General features: G+C 37.4%; 1 protein-coding gene across 5 annotated transcripts in view; it reads left to right on the top strand.

The window, feature by feature from the left end:
* The first annotated feature begins 1458 nt into the window (after window positions 1-1458).
* LOC104604283 (putative 26S proteasome non-ATPase regulatory subunit 3) overlaps window positions 1459-15147 on the top strand; it is a 29824-nt gene continuing 16135 nt past the window's right edge. Inside the window, exons 1-3 of one of the 5 annotated variants that reach the window (XM_010268567.3) lie at window positions 1459-1700; window positions 2113-2206; window positions 2301-2491. In XM_010268567.3, coding sequence (XP_010266869.1) covers window positions 2128-2206; window positions 2301-2491 — 270 coding nt within the window. In that variant the 5' untranslated portion in view covers window positions 1459-1700; window positions 2113-2127. Of the gene's footprint in view, window positions 2028-2112; window positions 2207-2300; window positions 2492-15147 lie in introns of all 5 variants that reach the window. The other 4 variants (XM_088890167.1, XM_088890168.1, XM_010268566.2 and 1 more) reach the window with 4 other exon arrangements.

Below are 15147 nucleotides of genomic sequence, written 5' to 3'. Positions count from 1 at the left end.
ATAAATTAATAAAAATGCATTATATAAATATATATTTATAATATATGATATATTATTTATTATTTAAAATATAATATTACATATATATATATCTATATATACTTTATAATATATATTGTAAAAATTAAAAAACCAATGAACTAAACCGACGATTAACCGAACCAGTCAATTGGTTAACCAATAGGTTTTGGTTACCGGTTTTCCAAAAACCAGTACTACCGGTTCGGTTACAAAAAATGCCCCACTATTCGGTTAACCGAATCGTAAGCACCCATATGATGGAGCCATTTATTCCTAACGTGTCATGATTCCCCATAGGTATAGAATTTTCCATAATTTAAAGTTTCAACTTTTAACTCTCATACTCTTCTCTTCGCTTAAAAAAAAGGGAGTCAGACTACCTTAGATCCCTTGCTGACAGCATCGACTCATAGACCTTGGCACCTTGCCAAAAGCAAACTCTTAGCTTGAACCTAGAAAATGTATCAAAACTTCAAAAGGTCTGCTTGAGAAGGCTGAAGTGCAGTTACTTGGGAAATAGGCCTTACATAAAAAACTTGTGCCCATTGGAGGGTTGAGTAGGGATGGCAATTTCCATCCCACTCAATGGCAACCCGCCCCAACAAGGTAGTTTTTTTTTTTTTTTTAAACGGATTTCTAGGGCAATGACTGATTTAGGACTTTCTGTATGAGTATGAGTAGGGTATTTTATACATAAAAGATAACTAAGCTTAAAGGATATTACAAAGATTTATGTCCAACCATTCAAGAGTATTCTCACAAGTTGCAGCGGTGATGGCAGGAAGACAGGGAGAGAGAGAGAGAGAGAAATGTGGAATAGGAAGGGGTATTTTTGACTTTATGCTATGTCTGGAATGCATATGAGCACATTAAGTGATAGGCCCAAGTTTAAAAATTTCCTATTTGAAAAAACTTTTCAAGTCCTATTTCAGATGCAACACCAAACAAAGGTGGCGTTTTCAGATTCAAACGACTGAAAAATGCAATCAAACGCCCCCTTAATAAGAGTTCAATTAAGCAAATAAGTTGCAAACTATAGGAGGTGTTTTGATAAACTGTGAGACAGGTTGAAGTAAATCCACAAAATTATGGGTGTTCTAATAAATGGCCCTATTGTATATTATAATACATATAAATTTATTGGTCGGTTTGATTAACTATTGGTTCTTCTTTTAGATTAACAGAAACTAAATTAATCCGGTTTTTGAAAAATACCAACCAAAATCAAATCAATCGATTTGGTTAACCAGATTTTTCGGTTTGATTTGATTTTTATTGGCGGCACCCCTGTTAAAGCCCTCTCAGGTACCCACTGTTTTTTAAAAAATGCCAAACCAAAACCGAACCGATAAATTTGGTTAACAAGATTTTTCCATTAGATTCGTTTTTTGTTGAGCACCCTATGAAAGCACTCCCAAACAGACACCAAATATAGTGTGAAGGGTGTCCATGTAGGCGTGTAGCCCAGAACCTGCAGATACACGGGTTTGATCCCCCGCCTCTGGCCTTGGAGGAACGCCGAGCGACCATCTCAGCTACTGGGTCATCTAGTATCGACGACTCGCCGTAGCACAACTGTGAACCGTGTCCAAATCTCAAAAAATTGCACAAGTGAGGGAGAGAGAAGCTGAAGGGTGAAGTCGAAAAGGGTGAGAGACTATACCCTCGCAGGTGTCAAGGTACTGTGCATATCACTTGGTTTCATTTATTGATCAATATCTATTGATTAGGCATTAGGGTTTCGTAAAAAAGACTGGAAATTTTGGGTTTGGTTTTTCTCTGCTACTTCTACCTTGTTTAATTCTTACAAGTCGCTTTCCACGGTATCTTTCTATCGTGCATCAGGCGCACGTTAGATCTTTAAATTCTCTTTGTAAACCGCATTTTAACTTGGAGATGAAGAAAGAAGAGATCCCAAATAAACTCAGTGTGAACCCTAGCTTTTAAGCCTCGGATCGCTCTAGGTCCTTTGAGTTTTAGTTTGATTTCTTCATCTGATAGTTCAGGTCAATTCCATCGAGTTTTTATTTATTTATTCTGGGATTGATTTTTCCCGAGCTGTTCTCACTCTATGATTCAATCGTTTTTCAGTATTGTTCCTGCAGGATGACTCAGGATGTGGAGATGAAGGAGCTTCCAGCTCCTTCGAATTCTGTTTCTTCTACCGCCCCCTCAACTTTGCAGCGTAAGATAAATACAAAGCCCCATTTTCTTTTTCGATCGGTTTCGCAAGTTGGCTTCATTTTGCTTACCTATTTTCTTGTCCGTGGGGCATTCAGATTTGAAGGAGATAGCATCCCTTATCGAGACAGGTGCATATGCCAGAGAGGTTCGGCGAATCGTGAGAGCGGTTCGTCTAACAATTGCATTGAGACGGAAGCTTAAGGCACCGGTGTTATCTGCTTTCCTCAATTTTGCTCTTGCCCCAGGTTCTGAAGCTCACATCCGGTTGTCTTCGTACCTTCCTAAGGTAACTTGTGAACCCTTTGTGCATTTAGGTTCTCTTGGGTTTTACGCTCATGCCTGTTTTGGGACATCAATTAGACCTTATTCTCATGTTGATAGGGTACAAAATATTTGATATTTCTTTGTTGGAGCCATTCCACAATAATTCCTTGCAAGCTGCAATTGAGCAACAAAAACACGAATGCGGAATGATCGTGCAGTTCCTTTTTTGTTTAAATCGTTTGGGAGTCTTCTGTACAATTTTCTAGTAGCATATGCATTCAACTCAAAGAGGAAATGTTAATTTGGTTTAAGTTGGATTTTAGGCATTTTCAAATTGCTAAACCTTAGAATTTGACACATCACTATACATTTTGGTCTATTAACTATTGATATAGAAGCAAATTTTTAAACAAAAATCTTGCAACTGTTTGATTTTCTTCTTGAAGTCAAGAATGATTTATTAATTTTAACGAATTGAGCCGTTAAATTGATAAAAATCCATATCACAAAATACAAAAAAAAAGGATCTTTTTGATGCTTAACTTACAAAGAGTTCCCTTAACACAAAAAATATGCCACCATGGCATGGGGGTTGATTTATATTAGTACAATGTAACACGATATGAATGCACATAGTATCCATCTGTCTGAATTTTAATTTGACCATTTTATAATTGGATCAAGTGTGGATCCATCCCAGCCTAATCTGATATGATCTGGTCTGATAATATTTAAACATAATTTGCAGTTATTGATAAAAAAGATAACATTTAAACAAAGGATCATTACCTGATATTTAGTGATTTAGTCCATACTATTCAAGGGAGGTGTGGACTGCATACACACCCAACTTTTGGCATTTTGTACAAAATGGCTGTTTATATGCATGCGAAAATCATTTTTATCTATTAGCAAAGTTAGTTTGAATTTGCATATTTACTATAGAATCATAGGTTCAAGTCCTATAGAAGTTATTTTGAAGTCATTTTAGTCATGATATACAATATCAAAGTCATTTCTAGTTTATTTTATTAATAACACATATATTATGGCAATTTTTAGTTTATTTATATCCAAATATGATCTGAGTCCAGTTTGAATATGATCAATAACATTTGATTCTATTTTAAGTTGAATATTACTGGAGCAGATTTGGATCTAGGCATTTTACCTTGGAATCTGATCCATTTGTAGTCCTATATCATGAGTGAGCTCAGTCGTTTTCTTTTTTATTTTTTTTATTTTTGAAAGGATGAGCTTAGTCATGTTGTTGTAAGCAGGGCTTGATGCAGTTGTATTTTGAGCTATTATGCTTGTCAAATTTAGGTTAAATTATCAGGTTAAGTGGCTTTTAGGATGCAAATCAAGCTAAGTGGACTATGGAGCTAAGCTTGTGGCTTACCACTCTAGGTGAAGCGATATGGTGAAAGGAGTGCAAAAATGGTCAGTTCATAATAGTGAGGTCATTTATGTAATGCTTTAATCAATAATTGGGTTGATGGATCAAAGGTTAGATGTATTTGGGGTAACCCTACTCCACCTTGGGTGGAGGCTTTTGCTTGGCTAGTTGCAATGAACATTGTTCTCATGATCAAGGTTCAAAGTATTGGAAACACAAGGTGTATTAGAATGCAATTTTAAGAGATGTACTGGAATACTCTTTGGATATACATGGATATGGACGAAAACTCAAGATACACATGGATATGCTAGGAAACTCAAATAAATCTTAAAAAAATATATTAATAATAGATAAAAGTTTGATATAACTATAGATAAGTTATTTATACATAAACAACAATACTTTAATATGTATATATCTTAATTTTCATAAAATTAATATAATTTGTGTAAATATTTATTACTATATAAATTTTAACAATCAATTTAGCATTTATTGCCAAGGATCAAAATGCCTAAGAGTAGAAAATTTACTCAAGAATCAAAATGCATATGTTTATGACAAGCAACTACAATATGCCTTAGTGGTGGACTTGTGGTTGTTAAAAACTAATGACCAAGGTTCAAATTCTTCTGCTTGTAGATTTTTATGGTCAATGTTTTAAAAGTGTTAGGCACAAAAAAAGCGCAAGGGACATTTTGCACCTTTTTGAAGCAAGGCGCAAAAATGCAAAAGATAATGTTGAAAACAAGAAAAATGCCAAAAAAATAAAAATATTAAACACAATATTAATTAAAAATATAAACTTAAAATTTAAAATAAATGTTTTAAAATGCCTATTATATCAAATTAAAATATATAAACATACCATGTAAAACGTATTTAAAATGAAAATTTAAAAATAAAATCAAGCATAACATATAAAACATATTCAAGCATGTAAACTCTTAATCTCTTTATTTTTTTCCTAATTACATTACTTCAAATAGCTAATGTGATGTTAAACATTATGCATTCCTAATTCTATGAGCTGCTTTTGTACCAAGCCCCTCAAGGCAAGCTTAAACAAGTCCATTTCAGGGTCTTAAATTCTTAATCCCTATAAAAAAGGTTTTATAACATTAAGTGCCTTTTAAAAATATCTTTTATTAGGATGTATGGATAACATTAGCAAATATGGGATTTTCGGAAAATAGAGGGGCTGAACCTCTATTTCTGTTTTAGAAAAAGAATGAAAGAAATGAAAGGATGAACGAAGATAGTATACATCTTGATTGAACCCTAACAAATTAGAAAGATAATAAAAAGAAACTAGTATTTAACTCAAACATAATAATTTAGTTTAGTAATGTCTATTTTATTATACCTGTTAATTATCAAAAGAAATGTCCAATTTATTATTATAATCCAAAAAGTTAAGAATATAAAAGTATCCAACGACACCATGTAAAAAATATCTTGGTGATTAGTTAGGCAGCGCTCCATGAGTGCCTTATCACATAGGCATCACTCTACATGTTAAGTTACCTTGGTATTACCTAATTGTCATAGGTAGGTCGCAAGAAATTGTTGTGACTATGTGAACTCATGAAAACCAAATCACCCAGGCATGCACTCACTAGGTGATTTGGTTTATCCTTCGACTTATAGCATGTATGAGTATTTTTAGAGGCTTCAAGAAAGTGTTATGATTATGTAAACTCATCACTCCGCATGTTAGGCTACCTTTGTATTTCTTAATATAACTAGAGGTAGTCTGTCTCCATTTTGTCATATGATAGCGGACAAGGTTCAATGTATTGATATGATATTGGGCGTATCGTATCATATCTTTTGGGTTCCGAAACACCTGTTTTGGGGAACCCCCTTTTTAATAAATATATATATAAAAACATACTTTTGAAAAAAACTTTAAAAAATATAGAAGTGCATGGTTTTAAGTATCGATGCACCTTTGCTGATAGATAGAGGTGTATCGATACTTTTGAACCTTGATAGTGGGTAGTTCATATATCAATTGGGGTAGCAAAAACAAGCATGTACTCACTGGATAATTTCATTTTTCATTTGATTAATAGAATGTTTATGTTTTATTGTAGGGTTGCAAAAAAAGTTTTGTGATCATGTGGACTAATAGGATGTCTTTCATTTGATTAATCACTCACGAGGTGATTTATTAGCATGTTTGTAACATATTGGAGGATCACAAGGAAGTGTTGTAACCGCGTGAACTCATTGAAAGCAATAAATCAATGGGCATGTACTCATTGGGTGATTTGGTTTTTCTTTTGACTGATAGCATGTTAGTGTTTTATTGGAAGGCCAACAAAATATTGTGACCATGTGAATGCATCAGAACACATGTTAGGCTACCTTGACATTTCTTGATTGTCATAGTAAGGTAGTGGACTTTAAAAGGTAGTCTTTATTTTTTATTTTTTATATGTAAGTGAGTTGTTTTTGTATCATTTGGGGTAGGAAAAAGGTATGCATTCATTGGGTGATTTGATTTTTCATTTAATTGTCAGCATGTTTGTGTTTTATACTTTTATTGTAGGGTTGCAAGAAAGTGTTGTGGTCATGTGAACTCATTGTTCAACATGTTAGGCTACTTTATTTATCATATATATATATATATATATCTTAGTCTACCTTGATATTTCTAAATTGTCATAGTAAGGTAGTAGACCCTAGAGACAATGGCAATCACTACTTTTTCATAGGTTGTTATTGTGCCATGTGGGTAGCAACAATGTGACTCACTCATTGGATAATTTTGTTTTTTGTTTGATTAGTAGCATGTATGTGTTTTATTAGAGGGTTGTAAGCAAGTGTTATGACCATGTGAACACATTGAAACTAAATCACCCACGCAAGCATTCACTGGGTGATTTGTTTTTTCATTTGGTGTATAGTATGTTGTGTTTTATTGGAGGGTTAGAGAAAATGTTGTGACCATGCAAGCTCATTGCTCTACATATTAAGCTCTCTCTCTATTTCTTGGTTGTCAAAGGGAGTGAACCCTATAGGCATAGCTTCCTCTATTTAAATTAGCTGCTACCCTCAAATCCTAACGATATTTTTACATCTTGGCCAAGGATTCAAGGAAGTAAGAAACCAAAGATATTCTAGAGTTGTGATCTGTTTGCAGTTCTTTGGTGTATTTAGAGGGAAATAAGCAATAGAATTTTCAAGAACTCCCAAAATGAGAAGAGTGAAAGTTTGATCTGTTATTGGGAACTTGATTTTGGATAGGATCTTTTGTCCTTCCAGAATTTGCTGAGATACAAAGATGTTCATTTGGGTCAGGTCAGCTTTTTGGGATACTTTGGAGCTACACATGTTGATGGAGGGTTGTGCCTTTGAAGTTTGCATTTTTATTTTTTCTTTGTGATGTTTTTTCATCTTTATTTGTTTGATGTGTTATCTCATCACCTCTAGGTTACTGTGTAATTTTCTTTATTTCAATAAAGTTCTTGCTTTATCTTGCTATCAATAAGCCAAATCTAGCACATAGAGCGTTCGTGTGGTTGTGGACAGTAACATTAAGATGGTATACATTTGCTGCATTGGAGAGGGCAACTCCAAGTTTTGCTCTCTTAAGTTTAAAACTTCAATGCATCTTTTGTACTAAATATTCCTCAATCTTCAGTTGTTGGAATAAAGATAGGTAGAAATCTTGTATACACTCTAGCACCCAAAGACTCTCCAATGATTGTTGGGACAGCCTTTAGGGGTTTTAGGGGCTAGGGAGTGCTCAAATGTTGGCTGGCAACTATGCAACTTAGAATTCAAGTTGATGGAAAAAAAGATAAGTAGAAATATTGTAGAAACTGAAATTCTAGCACCTGAAGACTCTCCCAAGAGCCTAAGGGTTTGGGGGGAATTTTTTTATGAATAACAAAAAACTTTCATTAATAAATAAAGAAATGAGTACAAAGCAGAAGGGGAGAGGTAAACCCTCTTAACCCTCCCCTAAGGAAAATCAAACTATTTACAATATAGCTGAAAACATTTGTTCCCTTCCCACCCCTTGCTTAGCAAGAGTATCCGCAAAGGAGTTGGCACTTCTCTTTACCCACTATAAGTTTGTAACTGAACTTCCAAGTCTTGTGCTAACCAATTAAACAATCTTTTTTCATTAGCATACTTCCGTAGACCACTATTTTCTTTTTGCAGCCAGCCAATAACCAGTTTTGAATACCCTTCAACAATTAGCTTTAGACAGTTCAACTCCTTAGCCTTATTAATGCCAAGATCTCAGCCTGAAGTGAGTCACCAACACCAATAGGACCAGAAAATAGAGCAATAACTTTTCTTTCTTCATCTCTAAAGGCTCCACCAATGCTAGATGGCCCCGGGTTACCTTCACTACTGCCATCAATGTTCAGTTTAATGAACCCAAGGGCTGGTGGAAACCAAAGGGGAGTAATTTTGGTCTTTGCAGGGGCTGAATCAGCCACATCCTTCCAATTCCTTCTGGTCATATCTGTGGAGATACCTTCAAACAACTCCAGAGAATGCATCCACTGTACCACTTTAATAGTAACTGCCTCAATAATGGCCTCCTTACTCCTTTCCTTCTCTGTTCTTTCTTCCCAAACTGTCCAAAATAGCAGCCCTAACACACCTCCATAGAGTTCTACCCCTATTCGGCCATTTGAAGAAAGAAGAGCCAAACAAGCTTCGTACATCCAGTGGGGAGGGGGTCCACTTGCAATTAAACAAGGAGAAAAACCAAACCCAAACATTTGAAACAAAGGGGCAAGATATCAATAAGTGATAGCAAAAGGGATGGGAGATCCATCATATGGATGGCCGAACCCTGCAGGTAGGTTGGGTGAAATTTCAAAATTTCTTTACTCTCATCCGAGAATCGTATTCCCAATTTAGAAAACTGCATTTTCAAGGTTCATTCTTGTAACCAAATCGAACCAAATCTGAAACCAAGATTAGGGAGAGGTATACCTGATACGGAATTCACGCAAAAATGCTCCTCCCAATGTAGGTGTTCACGCCCAAAGAGTACCAAATCCTCCCTCCATTAAAGATGACACAACTTAGGATGAGGCAGGATCAACAGGTAGTTCTTCACCAAGAACTTGTGATTCTTCAATAAGAATCGAATGGGGTAGTGAGCACAACTTTAGAATTGTTTCTTCTAGCAAGAAACAATATCAAGATCCAATCTTGATAAGTTCCAAGAAATGGTGATCGAACAGGGTAGGGTGACAAGAGCAGGGAGAGAAAGAACTGAAGGCAGAAATAGTCAAACTGTGTTCTCTTTTGCTGTTGTGTTTTTCAGATCCGCCCTTCTCTTTATATATAACCTTAAAGAGATGATCTCCTAATATGATTAGGAGTTTCTTGATCCAAATCTTTATTTGGATCTAAACGCTTTAAGTGATAAGGATAATCTCTTATCTTATTTGTAGATCAAGATCACCTACTCCTGATCTAATTAGAAGTTTCCTGATCCAAATCTCTATTTGGATTTGGACTCTTTAAGTGGATAAGAGTTATCCTCTTATCCTTATCTACTAATCCATACCCAGATTCACCCCTATTTAATTAATCCAATTAACCCAGTTCGAAATGGGCTTTAGGCCCATTAAGCTTTCAGGCTTACTAGGGCTGTTCACGGGTCGGGTTGGGTCGGTTTTATTGCGGTTTTTCCAACCGACCCGACCTGGTCGGGTTACCTGACATAGAAACTGAAACCGACCTAGTGTTAAGCAAAACCGACCTGGTTGGTTTGAGTCGGTTGGGTCGGTTTGGGTTGGTTTCGGTTCTAAGTTCATCCCTATGATAAAATCTTGCTAATTTTAAAAACAGTCATAAATTGAACATCATTTCAGCCATCTCCTATGATAAAATTTAAATGAAAAGTTAATCACAAAAGTTGTTCATTAATCACTATTCACTAATCCAAAGTTTATTGCAACCATTCAAAAACTAGGTGGCCTAATGGGCTTTGGAACTTCATGTTTGAACTAGGAACTAAGTCGGTTCAGTTCGGGTCGGTTTTGGTTTTATTGTGTGAAAACCGAAACCGACCCGAATCATCGGTTTATGAATTTGCACAACCCGAAACCGACTCGAGCTGATGAAAACCCGGCCGACTCGGGTTGGGTCGGTCCAGGTTGGTCGGTTTGGTCGGGTTGGGCCTTCTTATGAACAGCCCTAAGGCTCACTTCCTTTTAGTGCTGGCTAGCTTGGCTTTGTTTGTATGGCGTGGGACCCTATCATTGATCTACACATCAGCCACATGGGTTCAGCTTAGCCTCTATTACAAGGCCTGGTCGAATTCACTGTTGAATACAGTGAACCCTTGAGTCCATCACCATGGGCTCTTAATGGGCCCAACATTTACATTAAATGGTCCTTGGGCCCAACCATATTATGAAGGCCCAATGATTGTGGGCAGATGCAAGATTAGCCCATCAGGTATAACCCTCAATGGTCTTACACTTACCTTTCAACCCTTAATGATCAAACATTGCCCGACAAGAGATGACCTCTCCCTCAGCTGCAAGGTATAGTGCTGCACTCTTACTCACATGGATCCCGGGAATTAAAACCTTTTGCAAACAATTTCTGAAAACATAATATATATAAGTATATCTCCATATAAGTATATTTTGCAAAACCAAATTTCAAACACATTTGAAATCCACTGCCGACAGTTTAGGTTTTCATCAGAGAGAGTGCATTTCCCCGATCATTCACTTTGTCCGACAAAGGGGCCGATCCTGTCACTATGATCACCCACTTAGGTGAATTCTCAGACTGCCCCAACATACCCAGGTTTTGACCTCCTCTAAGGATTTCACTGATTGGCACATCAAAGGCAACCCAATTCGACACCTAGTGCAGTACCATAATCGAGTCTAGGGGTCAGGTGTAACATTCCAATTTTGCCCATCTGTCTTCAACACTGGAATTTGGTCCGGTTCAGGGTTTCAAGAAAACCCACACTGCATGTACCTAAAGTCTCACCTTGGTAGCTGAGACAAGCCACCCCAACCAACTTGGTGGCACATTAGTGTTAGCCTTGGCAGGATAAATCTCCTCAGATCTATCTAACGGTTGTGAAGATTCTAAACTAACACAAGTCTCATTAGTGTCCAGTTTAAGGGTATTACACAGAAACACACCACAATAATACGAATCAAATATGTACTTTATTCATTTACAATAAATGTCATAATGTACATCATGTTGATTGGAGCTAAGGGCATACACTGTCTAACAACTTTCACCATTAGCCTTACAAAGGATACACCAATTGGGAGATAAGCACTAGTTAGGTCTTTTTCTTTGGATTAAACAAGTGTTACACTCTCCCAGAAATGCTTCCTAGCAAAAAAGCCCCAATCTTAGGAGGAATCAGTTTGCCTCGAACTTTTTTTTGATCAATAAAAATCTTTCATTAATAACAGAGAGATTAAGATACAATAGGTAAAGATTGCATGGGAAATTGCAATCTCCAGCAATCAGTTACAATTCTGCCCAATACAATGAAGATCTATTTGCCACTTGTTTTGCTAGGGTATCCGCCATCCCATTTGCATTCCTTTCAACCCAACCAAACTGAGAGTTGAACTTCCTTGCAGTGTGTCAATTTCTCTGAAAATAAACTTGAGCTTCCAAGGTGCTGATGTGATGTTTCTGGCCCAAGAGATGACCAATAGAGAGTTTCCTTCAATTTCTAAGTTCGTTGTTCCTATCTGTTGAGCCATCCTTAGACCTTGAAGTAGGGCTAGAGATTCAACCTGTATTGAGTCACCATAACCTATTGGTCCAGAGTAGGTGCCACCACTACACCCAGATAATTTCTAAACACACCTCGTATGCCTACCCTTCCAGGGTTGCCAAGAGAACTCCCATCAAAATTCAGTTTTAGTTTGTTCTGTGCTGGTGGTTTCCATTCCATGCTTACAAGAACTTTGGAGGGATCGGTTTAGTCCAAAATTCTCTCACTAGGAAGTTCACCCCCATAGGGTTAATATGAGTGAGCAAACCAAAGAAAAATGCACAGGAAAATAAACCATCAGAAGTTGGGGACCACACTCTACAACCAGCTATAGATTGGTCCGAGTAGACCCTCTCAAGTGTTGAAATCAACAACACTAGAGACTCACACTCATTTTCCCTCAACCCTCTTCTAAAGCCAAAATCCCAAGAGACCCCTGATTTTGAAAGCACACCAAACCTAGCAACAAGTTTGTTTTTATAGTTTGATAAAGAGTAGAGGTTTGGGAAATTGAACATAAGAGGCACATTCCCAACCCAAAGGTCTTCTCAGAATAAAACTTTGTTGCCACAACCAACATCAAACCTGATAAATTGAAGAAAAGTTGGATATACCTCAAAGATTTCCTTCCAAGGAGAGGATGGAGCTGCATTGGGGGTTAATTTTGCATCCAGCCGTTATCTGCATCACCATGTAAGCTTTTAATGACCCTGTGCCGCAACCTTTCTTCCTCACAAGGGATCCATAGCCATTTCCCTAGGAGGGCCTTGTTTCTCTTTATTAGGTTCCCTATACCTAATCCACCCTGGTCCTTAGGGTAACAAACTTGCTCCCATTTCACTAAATGATCTTTCTTTTCTTCACCTGGCTCCCACAAAAAGTCGTAATCTTCTCCAATTTCCTAGCTATTTTCACCAGGATCTTAAAGGTGGAAAGGAAGTAAGTGGGAAGGTTTGCAAGGGTTGATTTTATCAAGGTGATTCTTCTCCCCAAGGAAATATAATTTCTCTTCCACATTGCCAGCTTCTTCATGAACCTTTCTACCACCGGTTTCCAGAAGCTTTCAGCTTTTGGATTCCCACCCAAGGGCATTCCGAAGTATTCCAGAGGCCAATTTTTTCACTTCACAACCTAGCAGATTTTCCATGGCTTGGATACCCCCCCTTCAATGTTGATTCTAACTACACAGCTTTTTCCCCAATTGACTTTCGATTTGGAAGGCCTGCTGAATTTCATCCACCTATCTTTTCAGATTCCTTAAACTGGCTACATCACAACTTTCACAGAAAATAATTATGTCATCAGCAAATTGCAAATGAGACACCACCACTTATGATCTACCCATTCTCCAACCTTTAAACTGGTTTTCTTGATCAGCTTTAGGTGATTTGTCTACTCAAAACCTCAACCACAAAGGTAAATAAGAATGGAGATAAGGGGTCACCCTGTCTTAGTCCTCTTTTAGCTTGGAAGAAATCCTTTGCTACCTCATTCATCAAAATAGAAAAATGTGCTGAGCTAATACATTTTTTAATCCACATCCTCCATCTTTCACCTAGCCCCATCTTTCCCATTAAATTCAACAGGAAGGACCAATCCACCATATCATAAGCTTTTTCAAGGTCCAATTTACAAATCAAACCTTTGTCACCTTGTTTTCTCTTCGCTGCCACACACTCATTTGCCACTAAAATTTGATCCACAATTTGTCTCCCCTCTACAAAAGCTCCTTGGTTTTGAGAGATAATACAGGGCAGTACAGTCTTCAACCTACCAGCCAGGACTTTAGCAATGATTTTATACAAGATACCCACAAGAGTTATCGGTCTGTAATCCTTAGGGGTTTTGGCCTCCTTTTTTGGCACTAAAGCAACAAAAGTTGCATTTGCTCCAGGTGATAATTTTCCTTCTTGATAGAACTCCACAAATACATAATTCATCTTTCGATATTTCCCAACAATCCTGATAGAAAGCCATTGAAAATCCATCTGGCCCCGGTGCTTTAGATCTATCCATTGAGAATATTGCTTCATGTATCTCCTCAATAGTGAAGGCTCTTTCTAGGAGGTTAACTTCGGATTCTGGCACTTTGTCCCACTGTAAATCTCCCAATTCTGCCATGTTTTCATCAGAGGATGCTAGGATTGACTTAAAGTGATCCACAATGCATCTTTCAATTTCCTCTTTTGCAGTTATCACTCTTCCATCCACCTCTATACTAGAAATTTGGTTTTTCCGCCTTCTTCCATTTGCTAGAGAGTAGAAAAAATTGGTATTTCCATCCCCTTCTAGAAGCCATTTACATCTAGACTTTTGCCTCCAAGAAATCTCTTCCAATTGCACTTTTAAGTTGCATCTTTCTATTCTATCCTCCACCCCACACTCTTTCCTGGCCTCCTTTTGGTCCACTTCCTCTATTTTCCTGGCTAAATCCTCCTTTATGACCTCAAGTTTTCCAAATTCCTCTTTGTTCCACTCCTTGACCTTTTCCTTCAATCTTTTCAGTTTCTTAGAGAATCTCACCACTTTGTTGCTAGCCCTAATCCCATCTTCTGACCACCATTCTTTTACCCTTTACAAAAAGTTTGGAACTTCTAGCCACATGTTTTCAAATCTAAAAGGTGTGGGGCGACTGATAAGATGTTCTTGGTAAAGGCTTAAAGGGCAATGATCAGAAGTCACTCTAGGTAGGGCTTTTAGTGTCAAAGTGCCCCATAGCTCTTTCCAATCAATGGAGTACAGGAATCTATCCAATTTTGAGCACACTTGATTTTCTTGGAGATTTGACCAGGTGAAAGAGGCTTGCAATAAGGTAGGCTCTTTTAGTTCTAGGGACTCAATCAGGGATTTGAAGTGTTTCATGCTAGATGTTAAGGGTTGGTTGGGGTTGTTTGCCTCATTTGTATATCTTATTACATTGAAATCCCCACCCAAACACCACGGACCCTCCCATATGCCTCTGACTGCAACTAGCTCTTCCCAGAATTAGTTCCTCTCTCGATATGAATTCGACTCATACACATTAGTCAATACCCACTCCCTTCCATCACTCATCCTCTTGGCTTTTATTGATACTGAGTACTGATCTATTAGTTCTTCATGACAGTCAACTTCATCATTCTTCCACATTGTAAGGATTCCACCCGAGGCACCCTACGACGGGGCAAAAGACCAACTTAGACCCCTGCAACTTCAGATACTTCTTATCCACCTTTTGTCCAAGTCCGAAAGCTCTGTCTCCTGTAACATGACTATAACTGGTCTCTCCTTTCTTATCACATTCCTGATGATTTTCCTTTTCTTTGCACTTCCTAAACCTCTTACATTCCAGCAAAGCACTTTCATTTCACTCTTTTTTCCCCGACCCTAATTTAATCCCAAATCTTATTCTCCTCTTTTCTTCTCCCTTTTCCTATTTACAGTCTTCTCATAGGACACACCACAGGCTAGCCTTTCCACCTCCTTCGTTCTTCTCTTTCTTTTTTTATCATCTTCTACCCCCTTTCTAAGATAGACCTTT

The sequence above is a fragment of the Nelumbo nucifera genome, chromosome 6, assembly GCF_055504915.1.
Source record: "Nelumbo nucifera cultivar China Antique chromosome 6, China Antique-T2T, whole genome shotgun sequence".
Taxonomy (NCBI): Eukaryota; Viridiplantae; Streptophyta; class Magnoliopsida; order Proteales; family Nelumbonaceae; genus Nelumbo; species Nelumbo nucifera.
Note: the sequence above shows the minus strand (reverse complement) of the source record. Positions and strands in the feature narration are given on the sequence as shown.